This window comes from Sebastes fasciatus, chromosome 21 (assembly GCF_043250625.1).
Source record: "Sebastes fasciatus isolate fSebFas1 chromosome 21, fSebFas1.pri, whole genome shotgun sequence".
Classification (NCBI taxonomy): Eukaryota; Metazoa; Chordata; class Actinopteri; order Perciformes; family Sebastidae; genus Sebastes; species Sebastes fasciatus.
This window is the reverse complement of record NC_133815.1, coordinates 22,657,357-22,675,778: the sequence shown is the minus strand read 5'-3', so window position 1 is coordinate 22,675,778 and position 18,422 is coordinate 22,657,357. Positions and strand designations below refer to the sequence as shown.

At 43.4% G+C, this 18,422-nt stretch overlaps 1 protein-coding gene across 2 annotated transcripts in view; it reads right to left on the bottom strand.

Annotated features, from left to right (window-relative positions):
• The window catches only part of LOC141760028 (NEDD4-like E3 ubiquitin-protein ligase WWP1), a 37,567-nt gene that overhangs the window by 15,066 nt on the left and 4,079 nt on the right, over positions 1-18,422 (bottom strand). For both annotated transcript variants that reach the window (XM_074622645.1, XM_074622646.1), the window contains exons 2-11: positions 15,233-15,289; positions 14,841-14,932; positions 14,493-14,631; positions 12,466-12,590; positions 11,870-12,022; positions 11,573-11,645; positions 8,999-9,180; positions 7,677-8,103; positions 7,170-7,265; positions 5,692-5,866 (exon numbers count right to left, since the gene is read on the bottom strand). In XM_074622645.1, the coding sequence (XP_074478746.1) occupies positions 5,692-5,866; positions 7,170-7,265; positions 7,677-8,103; positions 8,999-9,180; positions 11,573-11,645; positions 11,870-12,022; positions 12,466-12,590; positions 14,493-14,631; positions 14,841-14,910 (1,440 nt within the window). In that variant the 5' untranslated portion in view covers positions 14,911-14,932; positions 15,233-15,289. The remainder of the gene's footprint in view (positions 1-5,691; positions 5,867-7,169; positions 7,266-7,676; positions 8,104-8,998; positions 9,181-11,572; positions 11,646-11,869; positions 12,023-12,465; positions 12,591-14,492; positions 14,632-14,840; positions 14,933-15,232; positions 15,290-18,422) is intronic.

The following is an 18,422-nucleotide window of genomic DNA, read 5'->3' as shown; positions in this document are numbered from 1 at the left end:
CTTGGAGCGTGGAATCCAGGCGAACCAGACTCGGCAGCAGTTTGCTAGCTTCCGGGAACCTACGCCTTTATGGCGACAGCGGCCCCCACAGGGTGGTGGTACCAGTCGCCCTCGGCTTCCAGCTCGTCCTGATACGTACCCGAGGACCTCGCAGGCTCCGGCACGGCCGGTGCCTCAAGCGAGAAGGGGTCGGGGGTCAGGGTATCGCCCCCCCAGGTACCCAAAGGGCCAGAGGGGAAGATCCTGATGCCCCGGGGCCGGCAGTCGGACGCTTCTCCCAGCAGCAACTCAGCTGCTGGGAAAGCAGCACTTCAGACCCTTGGGTGGTGGCTACGCTTTCCCAAGGGTACAATCTCCAATTCCGACGCCGGCCCCCAGTTTTCAGTGGGATCAGACTGTCCACGGTCAGAGATCCCACAAAGTCCCAGGCACTCAGACAAGAAGTAGCCACCCTCCTGGGGAAGGGTGCCATCGAAGAGCTGGGGCTAGAGACACAGCAAGGTGGGTTTTACTCAGTTTATTTTCTGATTCCAAAGAGAGAGGGTGGGTTTCGCCCTATACTGGACTTACGAGGGCTGAACACATTTCTGAAGGTGTTGCCCTTCCACATGCTGAGTACAGCAGATGTGCTCCAAAACGTGACACGGCACAGTTGGTTCACATCCATCGATTTAAAGGACGCATACTTTCACGTCCCAATAGCACTACCTCACAGGCAGTACCTGCGCTTCGCATTCGAAGGCAAGGCCTTCCAATTCAAGGTGCTCCCATTTGGTCTTTCCCTTGCCCCACGGGTCTTCACAAGGTGCATGAGGGCGGCACTCGCCCCGATGCAAGCCAGGGGGATGCTTATCCTCCCATACCTGGACGATTGGCTAATTTGTGCTCTGACCAGGGAACAGGCAGAACGGGACACTGCGCCCCTTCTGCATCACATGACGAGGTTGGGCCTTACCGTCAACCATGCCAAGAGTTGTCTCATACCCAGCCAAAGGGTAGTGTTCATTGGTTTAACTCTGGACTCCCGCCATATGCTGGCCTTCCCAACACCAAGACGAGTAAACACCATACTCCAGCTCCTCCTCCGGTTCCGGAAGAACAGGAGGTTGAGGTACAGCCTGTTTCTCAGGCTGTTAGGTATGTTGACGTCAGTAACATCAGTAGTGCCACTGGGCCTCCTGTACTTACGGCCATTCCAAATTTGGATCAATGGTCTCCAATTAGATCCAAAGTCCCACAGATCCAAGAGAGTCAGGGTGTCCTGCCGATGCCTCCTTGCTTTGCGGCCATGGAGAGCCGGGGCATATCTGGCCAGGGGCATCTCATTGGGTTCGATTCCCTCACGTCGCGAGGTGGTGGTGACCGATGCTTCGCCCTCCGGCTGGGGGGCAGTATGGCAGCACAGAGCGATAAGGGGGCTCTGGACAGCACAGGAAGCGGCGGAGCACATAAATGTGCTCGAGCTCCGTGCTATATATTTGGCACTTCGCAAATTCCTACCACATTTGAGAGGCAGGCATGTTATTGTACGGTCCGACAACAAGTCAGCTGTCTACCATGTGAACCGGCAAGGGGGCACCAGATCACCCCGGTTGCTACAGGTGGCACGGAGACTTCTGGTATGGGCTTTCCCTTGTTTTTCCAGCCTCAGGGCCATGTATCTGCCAGGGCCACAGAATGTGGTGGCAGACTTTCTCTCCCGCCAGAAACCCCCTGCGGGCGAGTGGAGGCTCCACCCAGAGGTGGTAGAGGAGATATGGCGCAAATATGGCGCAGCAGAGGTGGACCTGTTTGCCTCAGAAGCCTCAACGCACTGCCCTCTTTGGTTCTCCCTGACGGAGACAGCAAGCCCGTTGGGACAGGATGCCCTGGCACACCCATGGCCAGATTGCCTCCTCTATGCCTTCCCACCATTCCCACTGATAGCAGTAACGCTACACAGAATACAGCACGGCAACAACAGACTCCTGTTGGTCGCCCCAAACTGGCCGGGGAGACCCTGGTTTCCGGGAATGCACAGGCTTCTGGACGGAGTTCCATGGTGCCTGCCCAAGAGGCAAGACTTGCTCTCACAACTGGGGGGCCGCATCTGGCATCCGAACCCGGATCGCCTACAGCTTTGGGTATGGCCCCTGAGGAGCCGGACCCACTCCTAAGGGTATGTGACCGGGCGGTAATTCAAACCATTTCTGACTCAAGAGCACCCTCCACCAGGGCACTGTATGCCAACAGGTGGAAAATATTCTCAGAGTGGTGTAAAGTGCATGAGGAGGTACCTCAGAGTGCCTCTGTGCCAATAATACTGAGTTTTTTGCAGTCTTTGCTGGAGAAGAAACTCTCTCCTTCTACCTTGAAGGTTTATGTAGCTGCTATTTCAGCCGGGCATGTCAGAGTGGATAACCAGACCGTGGGGTCTCACACTCTGGTGACCCGATTTCTTAAAGGAGCCCAGCGGCGGAACCCCCCGCAGGCTGTCAAGGTTCCCTCGTGGGAACTGCATCTGGTGCTAGAAGCCCTTTGTCTCCCCCCCTTCGAGCCTCTGGAGCAGTCGGGGCTGGAGTGGTCTTCAGTAAAGGTTGCTTTCCTTTTGGCGATGGCATCAGCAAAACGTGAGTGAACTTCACGCCTTGTCAGTGAGTGAAACGTGTATTCGCTGGAACTCAGATGGCACAGGGGTAGCACTTTGGCCTAACCCATCATTTTTCCCGAAGAGGTTGGCGCCGACCCACTCTAATCAGGTCATTGAGCTGGCAGCTTATGACCCTTCATGCCTACAGGGGGAAGATGCTAAGTCAGCGGAACTGCTCTGCCCAGTGAGGGCCTTAAGGCATTATATACAGGTGACTGCGAGCTTTCGCCGCTCTGATAGTCTGTTTGTCTGCTATGGGGGCCATAGGAAAGGGCACACCCTGTCCAAGCAGAGGCTTTCCAGGTGGATTGTTCAGGCCATTGAGGAAGCATACAGGTCAAAAGGACTGCCTTTACCTCGTAATATCAGAGGCCACTCCACCAGGAGTGTCTCCACTTCCTGGGCAGCGCTACGGGGGATCCCCCTAAGTGATATCTGCGCTGCGGCCAGCTGGGCTACTCCATGCACCTTTGCCCGTTTTTACAGGGTCAATGTTGCTGCTCCCCATGCAATAGCATCGGTGGTCTTTCAGGAATCCACAGGCCGTTCCCGGTGAGGTGGGTTTTCCTCGTGACTACGTTGGTAGTAGTCATCCAGTGTTAAACACTGCCTCTGGCAGTCAGGAAGAACGAAATAGAACGATAGTTACGTATGTAACTACGGTTCTATGAGTTCTGGATGACTGCCAGAGTTGGCTGTCACTCGGAATCTTGGCGAGAAGATTCTGGAGGGACATATCTGATGATGACGTGGGCTTATATAAACTACGTCATCCCAGGTCACATGTGACTTTGTTGATATTAAATACTCGACCTGCGCGTGCGCGAGATGGATAACATCCAGTGTTAAACACTGCCTCTGGCAGTCATCCAGAACTCATAGAACCGTAGTTACATACGTAACTATCGTTTTGAAGCCTCTAGGTCGGCATTTTGGTTTCTTGGAACCAAGAGTGACATGAGAGGGTGGTGCTAACTACAGCCGAACGCTGAAGAAGCCTTTTTTCGGCGACCAAAATGTTAGTTAACTTCCATGAACTGAAAACGCACTGTGAAAGGGTTAAAGTTCTAAGACAAAAACATAGACAACACTGTTGTAATGACCTGTCAATCACAAGGTAGCCCCACCCTAAAGCATACCCTGCTTTATGGTCTATTTGACTCTAAATGGGACCATATCTACTATATGAACATCGTGCTGTATTAAAGAAGACTTGAAACTAGTGATTGAGACCATAAACTCATGTTTACAATGTTTACTGAGGTAATAAATCAAGTTAGAAGTAGGCTCATTTTCTCATAGACATCTATACAAATCAGACTTCTTTTGGCTACCAGAGGAGTCGCACCCTGCTGGCTATTAGAAAGAATGCAGGTTTAAGGCCCTTTTTCACTTATCAGAAACAGAGGTTGCAGCCTGTATGAAAATGAACTTGCAATGACTTGAAACTTGCTCGAGTCTGCACTGCATAACGGACAGAAATGAACAGAAAACCAATTACTGACATTTGGATAAAAACAATCAAAAGGTGAGAACCCCAAAATACGCTTAGTGAAATAATAACTTTATCAAATATTTGTGATTTGTCATTAAAGATATGCAAAAATATAGTCTTTATAAAAGGCAATGGAGCCATTTCAGAGCTCTGCCACAATACGTCCAATATCTGAACCATTACAGAATGCAAACAAAAAGGCAATGAGATCACTGACATCACCAGAAACTAAATTATCTTCAAAGACTTGTAAAAGGTTTCAGTCAGAGCCACATATGTTTTCTCTGTTTTCTGTAGTGCTGGGTAAATACTGGGGAATGGTTTGAGTTTAATGAACACTTAAAAAGGTGATGAGCTGATAAAAGCTGGATAGATCTAGTGTGGTCAGGTGACTCAATAATGCATAGGGTTATTTGGGCACGAGATCAAAGATATATGCATCTTCGGTCACCAAAATTGGAATTGTATAGTGGGAATTACTGTCACTGCCAAATATGTTACTGTCTGTCAAAAACAGACAAAGGCTCTAATTAGACCGAAACATATAAAAGGACACCATGCACCAGTTACTTGGAGAAAACAACAGCTTTTATTGTCAACTAAAATAACTGCGCTCAAAATTCAAGTAAGACATACAAAAGAGTGGGAGATCCCGGTCGAAACAACAAAAGATAGGACTTCAGTCTCTGTTGTTTTTATGTCCTCAATTGTTTTTCCCCAGAATGGTTGGAAGTGTTGGGTTTTTGTTATTTTAGTTTTTTACTTTAGTTTGAGCAGGAGATCATCAGCAGTTCGGTTATTGTGTTTTGTTTAGACATAATTACTTTTTAAGTTTAGGGGGATGAGCTGGGTGCGACGGCCCACTGCGTGGCTGACCCAGTGACTTCCCCATCTTTTGTTCTTTTGACCGGGATCTCCATCCCTTTTGTTCGCTTTATTTTAACTTTGAGTGCAGTTATGTTTGTTAACAATAAAATCTGTTGATTTTTCCAAGTAACTGATCATGGCATCCTTTTTATATTTTGGTTTCATTAGAGCCTCAGTCTGTTATTGAGAGGCTGTAACAATTACTTATATACTAAAGAGTAATATTTGGAATAATACTTGCTTTTTAAGGTACAATTTCACAGGGCGTTCATAACTGTAGAGTGTTACATGAAAAGAGTGCGATGTTTGAGCCTATGTGGACTTTCTTCAGTGCAGCGGAAGGAACCTGACTTCCCTTTGGAAAAGCGACATGAATAGGATAAAAAACCACTACTAAATTGCAAGTAATCTAAATCACAAATTTACAAATGGAGGATACACTGGCCATACTGCTTTTTGCATGTACTAGTTTGACCTCTCTTTTAAAGGGGAACGTCCACGCTACATGATTATTAGTATGTGGAATGTTGTACAGTATGATGTGGGTGGCATTCCACAGTAAACGCAAAACTGGAAAGTAAGAATGTTGACAAACATAATTATTAGGCAGGAGAACACAAAGGAATGCATTTTACAGGTGTTTTAAGTGGATTAATGGGACCAGAGGATGTAGGAAGGGTGGGGGTGGGAACTGACTTACAGAGTAGAGGTATCTCTGGTTAAACTGGTGCATAGCTCCCTGCAGCTGGCTGCGCTGGCTCTGCCACTGCTCAAAATTACGGACTGATTCCATAGTGGGACGCTGCCATGTGGTAGTGCGGGTGTTGTGGTCCACATAATAGATCCTGCCCCGGTCATCCACTCGGCGCTCCCAACTGGAAGAGTGAAGAAAATACAGTAAAAATACACAAACCGACACACAAAGCAAGTTGGTAAGCAAATGAAAAAGCCAGCCTGGAACGTTCAAAGTACACTTCACATGTTCTCAGAAAGAGATTTAAAAGGACTGTATGTAAGAATCAGAAATTGCTTGTTAACAGCGACACTGTGGCTGTTAAGTCAACGAAAGTCAGCGTCCTGTTGCTCGCGCTTGTGCTCGCTCTACATAGACATGAACGAGCATCGTTTAAAACAGTGAGGTGACACACGTCAGCTTAGACCACAATATCACTCTATATTTCACCTGCTTGGCAGTAATGTTAGCTGACCAGACGAAGGTCTCTCCATGAATCGATGCTGATACTGTGTTTTCCTACTTCAGCCTTCCGACCGCAGTCAGAAGGAACAGGGGAGCAACCACAGCCCCGGTTGGAGACGATAACGTTACTCGCTCCGGAGCACAGTCTATTTACTCAGCAGCAGGAAACGACACGGGAAACCACTGTTTGTCGGGAGGAGCTGCAGCAGTTATTTCTGCACAAACTTCCACTGTACATTCACTAGATATTCTCAGAGCTAAAGTGTGTAGTGTGCGCGCATGCACGTGAGAGGTGGAACGAGAGAGCGAGTGAGAATGAGCGCGGTGTGTGATTGAAGGCAAGCAGGCAGGCAGAGGAGCAGAGACTTCGGCCCTGGAGACCAAAGCTACGGTCTCCCCTGTGTCTTCTGACCGCAGTCGGGAGGCCGATGCAGGAAGAGCCAACACTGTTTTGCAAGACGGGCTTCACTAGATATAACTTTGCGGTTTTGGTGCTTCCGTGTAGTTTGTGTTGGAACAGCGTGGCCACACGCAAGCGCGCATGGGACACCGACCCGCAATGATTTATACGTGTAAGAAGTTACAAACAGTACCTTTAAATAAATGTTTCTTTTATTATTGATATCTGAAACTGACTTATAATGAAATCCAATTAAAAACAAATATCATAGAAACAACTCTTTTTTGTTAGTGCGTTACCAGACAACAGTAAAAACACCACGCCGCTTCAAGGGACACTTTGCCTTCAGCAAGTTGGTTGTATTCATATATCAGAACACTTCATTATGTAGTATCAGCAGCTTAAATATGTCTTAATCTATGGAGAATAAATGTAAGTGCAAGAAATGAGACTGAAATTACCTAACAATGAAGACTTGTGTATGAAAGCCAAATAGCCACTGCTAAAACGGAGTTAAAGTTATAGTTTCCATGTCTGAGAAGGAGTGAAGACAGAAAGTAAGCAAGAGAGAGACACTCACCCTGGTGGTAGTGGCTGTGGTCTTTCCCAGGTCGTAGTTCGGGTGTTGTGGTCTACATAATAGGTTCTCCCATGCGGGTCTTTCCTCTGCTCCCACCTGAAAGACACAACAAATAACAATTTGCAGTGTGCAAACAAAAAGCAACAAAAGGTAGAGCAAGAGGACCAAGATGGCTAGAAATATGACAGAAAATGTACAAGAGATTTTGCTACATTATTGCGTGAAATATGAATGTATGTGTGGGTGTTTTAAGTATTTGACACTCAAATGATTTGGGCTGGAGTATCACCATAAGGTGGCACCCTCTTCTTTACTGGGAGACTTTACAATATTTATGTTTTTTCATCTAATAATAAAATATATTAATATTTATGTTATTTACATTTTAGACAACATTTCTAAAGAACAGTAAATACCTCTTAATGCAATATAATACTGTAGCTTAGAAAAAAAGTGATGTTTGACAGTCAGGGAATGCAGAAAATGCAGCTGGCGGCGTTTTTTTACCCCGGTGGCAGAGGATCTGCAGCTCCAGAATTGGGGGTCTGCTGTCTGGGCTTGGCCCCATCTGTAGTTGCAGTTGCACTGCTACTACTACTGCTACCACCGCCACCTCCTGAAGCATTTGCTTCTCCGATTGCTGGGGGGGAAGAGGACGATGATGAGGAGGTTGTGATGGTGGGGGCCCCCTGTGCCGGGGAGGTGAATGTGGAGGAAGCAGCAGCAGTGCCATCATTAGGCTTAGCAGCAGAAGAGGAGGAGGCTGGAGCAGGTGTGGAGGTTGGCAGGGTTTGAGATGTGCTATCTGGTGCTGTGTCAGGGTCTGGCAGGGCAGCATCTTGATTGCAGTCCTCATGGTCATCTGCAGGGGGCAGCAGATCACCTGTTGTAGCAGACGATGACCCAAGAGCAGCATCACAGGACTCCCCATTGACTGTAGGCAATTCAGAGACAGACAATGATGCTGTTGACTTGCATGGACTAACCACTTCATCCATCCATGACTTGATATCAGTGATGTCTCAAGGAAAAGAATTGCATTTTAAATGGCTGACTGGACAACAAGAACTCATTAATCTAGTAGTCTAGGAATCTCCGTAAATACTGTATATATGCATCAACTTATAGCAACTGGCTGGTCAGTACCTGTCTTTTTGAATGTAAACATATCCATTGACAGAAGGAATTTAAGGGCTGTAAATGGATATTCAACTGCTTAACTCTACATTAATTAACTTTTTCTTTACAATTCGAACAGTGCATTCAAACATGGGAAAAATCTCAAATACAGTGTAGTTAATGCGCTACTGGTGCCCTGCCTGTTCCCCACAGTGTACTGCACTCTGCTTTAATTTTCTAGCCGTTTATCTCTCCAGGGAGTTTTCGACAGAGGTGCTGACAGAAGCAGAGATTATAGGCCTCACTTAATGAAAATGAATATAGTGTTATACTCTACCGTTTACTAGGACCAAGTGAACCATGAAGAAGTTAAACTTAAAGTGGCCTGAACCCAGCCCACATAACAAAATGAATACCTGCTGGAAATATGCACATGTATAACTGAGGTGCTCTGATTATGATTAGCATTATTCCATGTTTTAAATAAGCTCATCGTTCATCAACTATAATCAGGAAATATTTTGTTGAGTTCTCAAGTGACGACATTGCCACTCACATGGGATTAAGGCTGTAAATGAGAAAAAGACAACTAAATATTGATAAGGTCAGAAACAAACAATACAATTCTGAGAACTCAGGGATTCTATTTCAAACCATCTAAGGTACTGTAATTCACACATTGTGAAATGCAAACTAAAGATCAAGCTCACCCGTCCTACTGTCTGTGTCACTGTCTGAGGGTTGGTGGACTGGGGTGGAGTTGGCTGTGGCGTCTCCATTGACGGCATGACCAAGGGCAGGGCTGCAGGAGCTGGAAGGCACCTGACCATCCACACCGTTGGAGACCGAACAGGAACTTGACCTCGGGCCCAAGTCTGTACCATTCACTGTGCTTTAAGAGAAAACACACAAGGAGTTCAAAATCATTTTATCAATCTGAATCAGGTGACGCACACAACAATTCCTTAAATTAAACCTAACAAATTATAAATTTATATAATACATACATACTATAGAATTAATAAGTATATATTAACACTTAAAACAAAAACACCCTACTGACCCTAAACAGGCTTGTAATAAATTTGATTGACAGGGCTTAGTGAATATGAGATAAGTGTGTGCTACTTCCACTGTGTGTGCGGGTGCCAAATAAAAGACGTGACTTCTGACATTGAGACTATTGTCTTGTAGGGGTAAGGACAGGACATGATAGGGTGGGGTGGGTGTGGTGATGTAGGCACAGCTGAAGAGGCCCTTTTGTGAGCCGCCAGAGTTCAGACGGTGCCACAGACGTGTTCACATTTAAAAAATCTGCCATATGACTCAAGTCCAGGCTTTGTCTAGGCAAGAGGTGGGTAGGCAGCCAGCAATAAGAAAAATGTCAGACCAGCAAGCTGGCAACCAAGAAGAGGCAGCAACCAAAGTGCGGGCAACTCCAACGAATGTTGATTTTACTACTCAGCATATTATTCGAACAACATAAAAGCTCTTACTATACTTTATACACAATGTCCGGTAAGACACATTGCACAGACAACACATTTCCCACCATATTAGTCCCAGTTTACATTTCATTGTAGAGCCCAGCAGAGGCTGGTAATTCTTCCAGTAAGGGTTATTTGTTCATTTATATCTATAATACTTGATTTTCATCATTATACTGATGTTTCAATATTTATAGGTTACTACAAAACAATAAGTCAAAGGCATCTGTACTTGCTGTTTTACTATTGAAATCTGATGCAGAGAGAAAAATTAGGTACATAGACAAAACAGAAAAGCAATTACTGAAATGATATAAGTAGGAACACACAAAGTTTAAACCAAATACAACATTGTACTCCTGAAGCCAGCATGGAGGCCAGGCCAGTATCAAATGTTTTGACAGGCTGTGAGACCTGGCGCCTCTGGCTCCACAGGAAGGGTCTCCCTACTTGACTGAGGAAAAGTAGCAACACAAGCTAATTGAAATGGAGGGAAAGAAGGAAGGAAAAGCAATAAAGCAGAGTAAAAAGGAAATTAAATAAGATAAATTAAGGCACAGGCAAGGTGAGTAAGGCTCAGGAAATAAAAAGATTTCAGAAATGAAAAATAAAAAAAGGGATGTTGGTTGAAAGAGGTAAACAGAGAAGAGAAGATGGGCAACAGATTGAATACTACCAGTTAATACCCAAGCATAACAGTGACGTAAGACTATGAAGGACAAGAAGTTGAGAGACAAAGAGAGGAAAGAAGTAGGGCTGAGGGTTCCCAAAGAATCGTCTCCCAGCTAAATGGTAGACTATTCACCTCTGCTATTATAAGCTGCAAGTGAAGTCAGGGAAGACGCGGGGAGGCTAGGGCCAAGCTCAGACCGAAACTACACTACATTAAAAAATGCAGGGAGAGATAAATGCATCCACAATTGTATCTACAATTTTGAAGGCCTTCTTGTTTTTAAAGATTTGTTTTTTACACCTTCTCTGTTTTGAACTAGAGATCACCTTCTGTTTTATGTTTGAATTCATTGAAACAAAAATGTGTGTACATGTTATTTTAATTATCTCGCTTTCATACATGCATGTTTAAGATTTCATTATTTAGTTAACAATGACCAGGGAAAATGTTGTCTCACCACCACAGATACCCCTATCTGGCAACTCAAACATTTTGGGAACTCCCAGGGAAGGGAAACACTACCAAGTTTTAAATATACCCCTGTTTGTGTCTTGCAGTCCTCTCAGCAACTGCAATGCAGAGAGGAGTCAGGCTGCCACAACCCACTCAACCCCCCCACCAACCTCCCGTCTGTTGCGATGAGCAGATGTGCTTCCTTTGTGGCTTTCCCATAAAAACCCAGTTAACCCCAATGAAGGGCACTTTTGCCGTGTGACAAATAATTAAGACTGGCACCAGTGGGGCAGCACTAGCACTCTGAGCAGGAGAAGGGGATAGCCAGGGTTGAGAAAACACAAGACAAACAGCCAAGACACAAACCTCTCTGAGGAATAAAACATATACACACATCAAAAGCCTTTTTTACATGAGCTAGTACAAGACAACAGAATGAGTATTGACAGTAATGTAAAATATGCCTGCATGTGTTCCTGTAAGGCACATTTTGGGGAAGCCATGCTAGCACATAACTCTTTGCAGCCTCTTAGCATTCCTTCGTTTCAAGGAGTTATTCTAACCAGGCCAACAACCATTTTAGGAAAAGTGAGGTCGACAGAATCTTCCTTATGAAATATGTGGAGCAACATAAAATGACCCAGAATGGCTGGTTTGTTTAGTTAGTTTACCTGTTAGCAGCCCTTGAGGATGAAGAAGATGAGTCTCCATTTTCATGGATGGCATCGCCATTCTGTTGGACTTCTAGAGTGGATTGGAGAAAACAATGTTAGCCTGCAGATATTATGTGCAAGTATATATTTACTAAATTAATCCAAAGAAGAATAATTGGTAAGTGCTTGATTGTACAGGGATTAGGTGATACCAGTATAGTGTACCACTATTTTCCAGTACATTTATCTACACAGGGCAATTCAAATTGGCAACCCCACTATCACCCACCCCTAACATATAAATACTCCACTCACTGGTGCCATTTGCTGCATTGCCGTTGGTAAGCGGTGCCAGTTCCTCCTGGTCAGTGACAGTCAAGCCATCTAGGTAGACAGTCAGCTCCCCAGTGTGAACCAGAGCTCCCTTCTGCTCCAAGCTCAGTTTCAGCACCTCCTTCACATTCTCCACTGTAGAGCCAAAACAGGGATGGTGTGGGAGCAGGCATTACAATAGAGTGACAGCAAGAAAAATATAAAGCAAACCATTTTCATAGACATGCTTCATTTACAATGTTCACATTGGAAAAAAGACGCATTGATCTGATATCAGGCAACCCCAACAACAAACCTGCTGTCATTGTGATTCTGATTAAAAACAAACTTTAATAATCCCTATTATAAATCAAGAGATGATCAGAGATGAGGGTATTTATGTAGAAAAAAAGGCAAGAAAAGTTCGGAATACATGATGCTGATGTCGGCTAGTCTAATTAAATAGTACTTCATGAGTCTGCTGTTGTCTGGCTCTGTAGTAACTGTGCCACAACTGTAATTGTTAAATAATGAACACATCCCATCCTAGACCTTGCATTATAATATGGTTCTGTATGTGTGATGTAGCTTAATCATACATTTTCTGTCATGCTGCTCCAAGGCTTGAATTAGGTCCAGCGTGGCTTTGCCCAGCAGAGCATCTGCCTTCAGGGTGTGGTGACTCCATACTTTGAAATCCACCTGTGTGTGCTGTGTTACATTCCTAAAAGGTCAGGAACACACAAACAAACAAAACACACACTCAACACATGTAATTCACACTTATTTCCATCATCAGAAAAAGGACAACAGACAGTCACAAAATAGCATTGCTAAAGCACAGACTGGTTCATCCTGTTACAAATATTTCTAACACTGGTACAGTATGTATTTAGTGCCTGTGTACTTGATCAGCAGTATCTTTAACTTTTTTTTTTACCCAGGGTGGATTCACTAATCACAAAGGCTATGTTTGGGACCAGTGAATACATTTGAATGTGGAGAGAAAAGAGCAAGACATGGTGACATATTTACATTTAACAAATAAAATCACCATTCACAATCTCAGCATCTAGTATCTCAGTATCTATTCCTCAGAAAAGAAGAACAACAAAGAAAACAACCATTATATAGAGGCTTCTCATTCTGTTCCCCCTCAAACAAATCTTGTCCTTGCTGCAGGCTGAGTAACTGATGTGCTCATCTCACATGGAGCTGCTTCCCTGGTTTTTCTGTGCTTACACAAAATGAACACTACACAGCACAGTCATTGTATTCACGGTTGAGCACATCAGCCTAAAGAGAACTATCTAGGATTATAGCCTCGACGCCATGTATAGGACTCATAACAGCTTGCAAAACATCCATGGTGCAGACACAGGATCACAAAGACAGCATCACTCTGTCTTGTTAGCAATAATTACCCAATCAAGACAATTAGTATTTGCAATGACATGTCTCTGGCATTTAGCCGGACTATTCGGAGGCCAGAGAGCTGTAAAAGTCTCAAATGATACAAAGAGCTTTGTGTGTTGTCATATAGCGTTTTCCCTTGTTCAAATAATTATCAGATGAACCACCAACCTCATGTTTATTACATAAGGTATACAATGTCAGACAGACATAGACCCCAAATTCCTGCACCAAAGCCAGCATACTATGGGAGCTTTCACAAGCCAACATTTAGTCTGCTTTAATCAAACCCTGGTGCGGTCTGTTTGGGCAGTTGTAAACGCATTAATTGTACTTTGGTGTGGACCAAAACAACCGGTCCGAGAATGCTTGAGAGAGGTGGTCTCGGACCATTTTCAAGTAAACCAAAATGCAGGCTGTCTGTGCAGGCATTTGTTGAGATGGACACAGGTAAATGACAGGTTAACGTGAGTGGGAGAAGACTGACCTGGACTTCTGCAGAAGTCCAATGTTTGCTTGACATCTCGGCCGAAGAGAACATACAGAATACGCTAAATAAAGTCCACAAAAATAGTGCCGTTTATGAAGTCATTGGAGATAAACTGGAGCAGAATGGATCCGTGCACACAGTAGATCAGTGCTGAGTCAAAGTGAAAACACTACGACAGCAGTATATGAAAGTCTGCGATTCCCTGCATAGAAGTGTCAGCTTTCGAGACGAAAAAGATACATATGTCCTTCGTACACGCCCCTCAGCAACTTAATTTGTGCGCTTTTTTTTGTGCACTGTGAAACTGACCCAGACTAAATAGAAAACGAACCAAAACTATCAATTTCACACTGACTGGCCAAACTATGGCTTGTTAAAGTGGCCTAAAAGTCCTAGAAAGGAGGACAGAACTGTTGCTCCATTTTTCTCTCACAACAGCGTTTTATATGAGCATGGGCTATTTAGAGATCAACAAAGGCTCTCTCTCGGAACATTCTGTTGCTGTTGAGTATGAGAAGACAGATGTCTAAACTCGGAAATCTGTTAAAGTCTGTCTCTCATTTTATCTTCTCCAAATAATCAAGTGACTGGGGATTCGTGATTTGTCCCCTGACACTCATTTATGAAGCACACTGTGAACATGAACTTGTGTATAACATGCTATGACACACACAAAGACACAGACTGTCAGATACACAAAGGAGGCAAATTGTTGCTTCTTACAGAGTGAGCCTCTCATCCCATTTAGGACTGGAGGAGCTGTGAGACTTCGCTGTGCGGCGCGACTCCCCCTCCGCTGTCACCTCCACATAAATGGCAGTCCCAAACAGGCTTTTCTTCCTCTTGATTTTGGCACAGGAAACTGGTGGTGGGTACATTGAGAAAGTGATGAGACTAGTGATTTTTTTCCCCTTCAACAGTTTACATTTTCAGCATAAAGTTGACACTCTTCTTCAGATATTCAGACACACAGTGCTTCAATATGAGCTCTCTGAGGAAGGGACAGGGTCCAGACCCTGAGGCCACCCTGCCACTCCTATATATATTATAGCCTACTGTGTTTGGACTCACCAATGGCATGGAGCTGTGACGTTCCTCTGTGGTTATGGCTAGACTCAGCTCTAGATGAGGCCGTGGCCATGTCATACACCACAGTGGGAAACCTTCAAAACCATACACACAGACAAATTAAGCAAACATCAAACACACAATACATGCACCCAGTAAAATCACAAATAAGAAACAGGTTCCAATAAAAATACAGCTGAGAACTCGTAGAGGCTGCTTCTGCATATTGTGAACATTTTGTTGAGGTTTGTGGTTAAGGTCCTGCCAACTTTTAGCTGTTAAAATTGACCTACATTAAGTGTAATATTACTTTATTTACCTACTGTAATGTTGTAATTGTTTCCCATATTATTATTCTGCATGGACAAAATGCCGGAAACACAATTTATACTCACAATTGGTGTGTGCTGCTAGACCCTCCGGTTCAGCCCACTCCGTGTCCCATGGTTCCTCTGAAACAGAAAAGAGCTCATTTTAGGACAAGGATCAGCACAGCTGGTGCAAACTGCAGCACTTCAAAGTATGACCTCTGATTAAGACACCATTTTATTACTGCATGTATATATCTAACATATAGCGGCAATTGTTTCACATATACTAACTGTTGTGTTGGAGGAATAAATGGGACATTCTGTGAAAAGACCTTGTTGCTTTGCTTTGCTTTTTTCACTGTCAAATAATAACATTAGATCTGGTGGTATGTTCTATAGTTGCACAATTGCAACTTGCACTCAATACAACTGATCACCAATCACAGCTACAAATATTGGATTCTTGTTTCAGCAATGGTCAACAACAAAACTCTGTGTTCGTCAGAGCTGACTTCTCGACTCACAGCAATAAACTGACTTAGACACTTCAAACTGCTGTGATTACATTCTACTGTGTGTAAACTACACTTACCTATCCCTATTCCTTCAATCTCTCCCTTCAGTATTCATAAAGCACTCATAACATGTAGGTTTGTTACTTCCTGGTTCTACTTAGACCTAATAAGCACACAGATTTTTTGCAATGTGAAGCACAATTACATACTGTATAGTAAACATTTCAAGGATGGTCAGCTTTGTTTTCACTTTTCAGCTAGTGAAAACAGTGTCAGTCTTCCCGCATCCATGCTATGCACATAAATAATAATGATAAATAAATACGCCTAGATTTAAAACAATGTCTGCATTTTCTCAGTACTATATTTCTTTAAAAGGTTAAGGAAAATAACTTTTTAAACTGTATTTGTGGTGCCCCACGTCCCCCAAAACAGAAATTGAATGGTCTCAAACTTAAGTGGACTTACTTGATATTTCTATACTTGTGCTACAATTATGTGGCCTGTGCTACAAAACGTTCAACCTCTGTAGCAGTGGCACCAGTGCAATGTGCAAAAAAAGTTAACGTACAGCCCTGTAACTAGATTGTTTAACACAATCTTGGAAAGTGAGAGGATGCCTGAAGAGTGGAGAAGAAGTGTACTGTTACCGATTATTTCAAGAATAACCGTGATTTGTAGAGCTGTTGTAACTACAGAGGTATAAAGTTGATCAGCCACAGCATGAAGTTATGGGAAAGAGTAGTGGAAGTTAAGTGAAGAGGTGAGGTGATGTTTAGTGAGCAGCAGTGTGGTTTCATGCCAGGAAAGGAGAAGACGTTGATGGAGAAGTATAGAGAAGGTCAGAAGGAGTTTCAATGCGTCTCTGTGGACTCAGAAAGGATATGACAGGGTGCTGAGAGAGGAAGTGTGGTATTGTATGAGATCAAACATTAATTGAATGCAGTCATATTAATGTTAATGCTACAGCAAGCACACATTTAAATACACAGGAAGAAATATGAAATGAAGATCTTGTTCTACCTATGAAAGACTACACTGTAATAAATGATCATTTAACTAGTATCTCAAAAGTAGTATCTCTATACTATTGTCATTATACAGCATCGTGAGCAAACTACAAAATTCAAATGCATGTCATGAATAACAAATTTCAATTTGTGATTAATAACATAAGTTACATAATGTATGTAATGTAATTACAATTAATCTCAAGACCATTTCAAATCAACACTGATTATGTCTTTCTTGGGGAATTGTCTAACTTCTTTTGTCAGCAGTGACAATAACATTATTCTGATCACCAAGCTCTGAGCCAGAAACGTATCAAAATTACATAAGAACCACACATAACATAAGAAAATGTATATTTTATCTAAATGTTTCAAAAGTAAACCCAGTTTTGGAGTTTGATTAAAACAGATTCTGATTTCTTATCTCAATATATACAGTACCTATGGGGAAACAAAATAAGGGACCCACAAAGCACTGAAATCAATCACTGAGAAAAATAACCGATCCTGACAATAAGGAATAGGTTGAGCCCTCCATACAGAGCAGGCAGGTGACAGCTATAACAGAAAAACTAGGGGATAAATGATGGAAATGGGACAGAGTCCAGCGGTCATCTGCCAGCACACTCAAGGGGCTTCACAAATGAATAATGACAATAGTTATTAGCCAGGCAATAGACTAGCCCCAAATCCCCCTGGTACTACATATGGACTGTCTGACACATGAGTCAACAGGTTTTATATGCCGTGTAAAATATGCTACACTAAATGCTTATTTGTTTTTTTCATGAAACAACTTAAATGATTAATCCGTTATCAAAACTATTGCGTATTAATTTGCTGTCAATTAACTAATAAATGGATTAATTGACTAATTGTTTCAGCTCTAATCTCCATCTGTGCTCTTAGCTGTCGAATTTACCTCATTCAAATGGATGGCACTAATCCTGTTACTGAGATGAACGAGACCCAGTCAGCAGCATTTCAATGAAAAATGCATCCCACCTGGGGGCTGCCCAGAAAGTTAAGTGTAAGATCTAGCTATTATACTGTATATATGGTTGACAGTTTGAAAACAATGAACAGTTGTCAGACTCTCCTAGTTAAATTTAAAAAGGTACCCTATGGCATTTTCCTTCCATGTTTGCTAACTAGAAGTTGTCTTCTTCCCTGCCTTTTGTTGGCAAATTGCTTCTTGGTGTGTTATCATCACCAACTGTCAATAACCTGCAAATTATGTTAAGAACACCACATGGTACCTTTAAGCACATCATATTATTATGACTAAAAATTATTATATTAATACTAAAACTGGGGATGATAATGTTGAAACGCCAATTGATTAATGGTTGTTAAGAATTTGATCAAACACGTGAAATTTAAATCAATCTATCAAATAAAGATCTGAAATATAAACATTGTGTAGTCTCCTATTACATTATAGTCTAGATATCCATAGAATGGTGTATTTTTAAAGCATGTTTCAATGACTCGCATCCAGAGGGCGCTGGGAGAAGCGGTGGAGGTGGCCACCCCGAACCCATAGGCTGAAGGTGATGCGCCCAAAAGAGATGTTCAGTCAACAGTGTCGAAGCTGCAGCCGTGCATCAGGACTCCGCCATGGCTCTAGCTGGCAGCATGGACACGGAGGTTGAGAACATTTTACGTGACATTCTCCCATCCTTGGATACAAAACTGACAGACTGGTGGAAAGTCAAAGCGGGGAGATTCCCTGGAAAAGCTGGC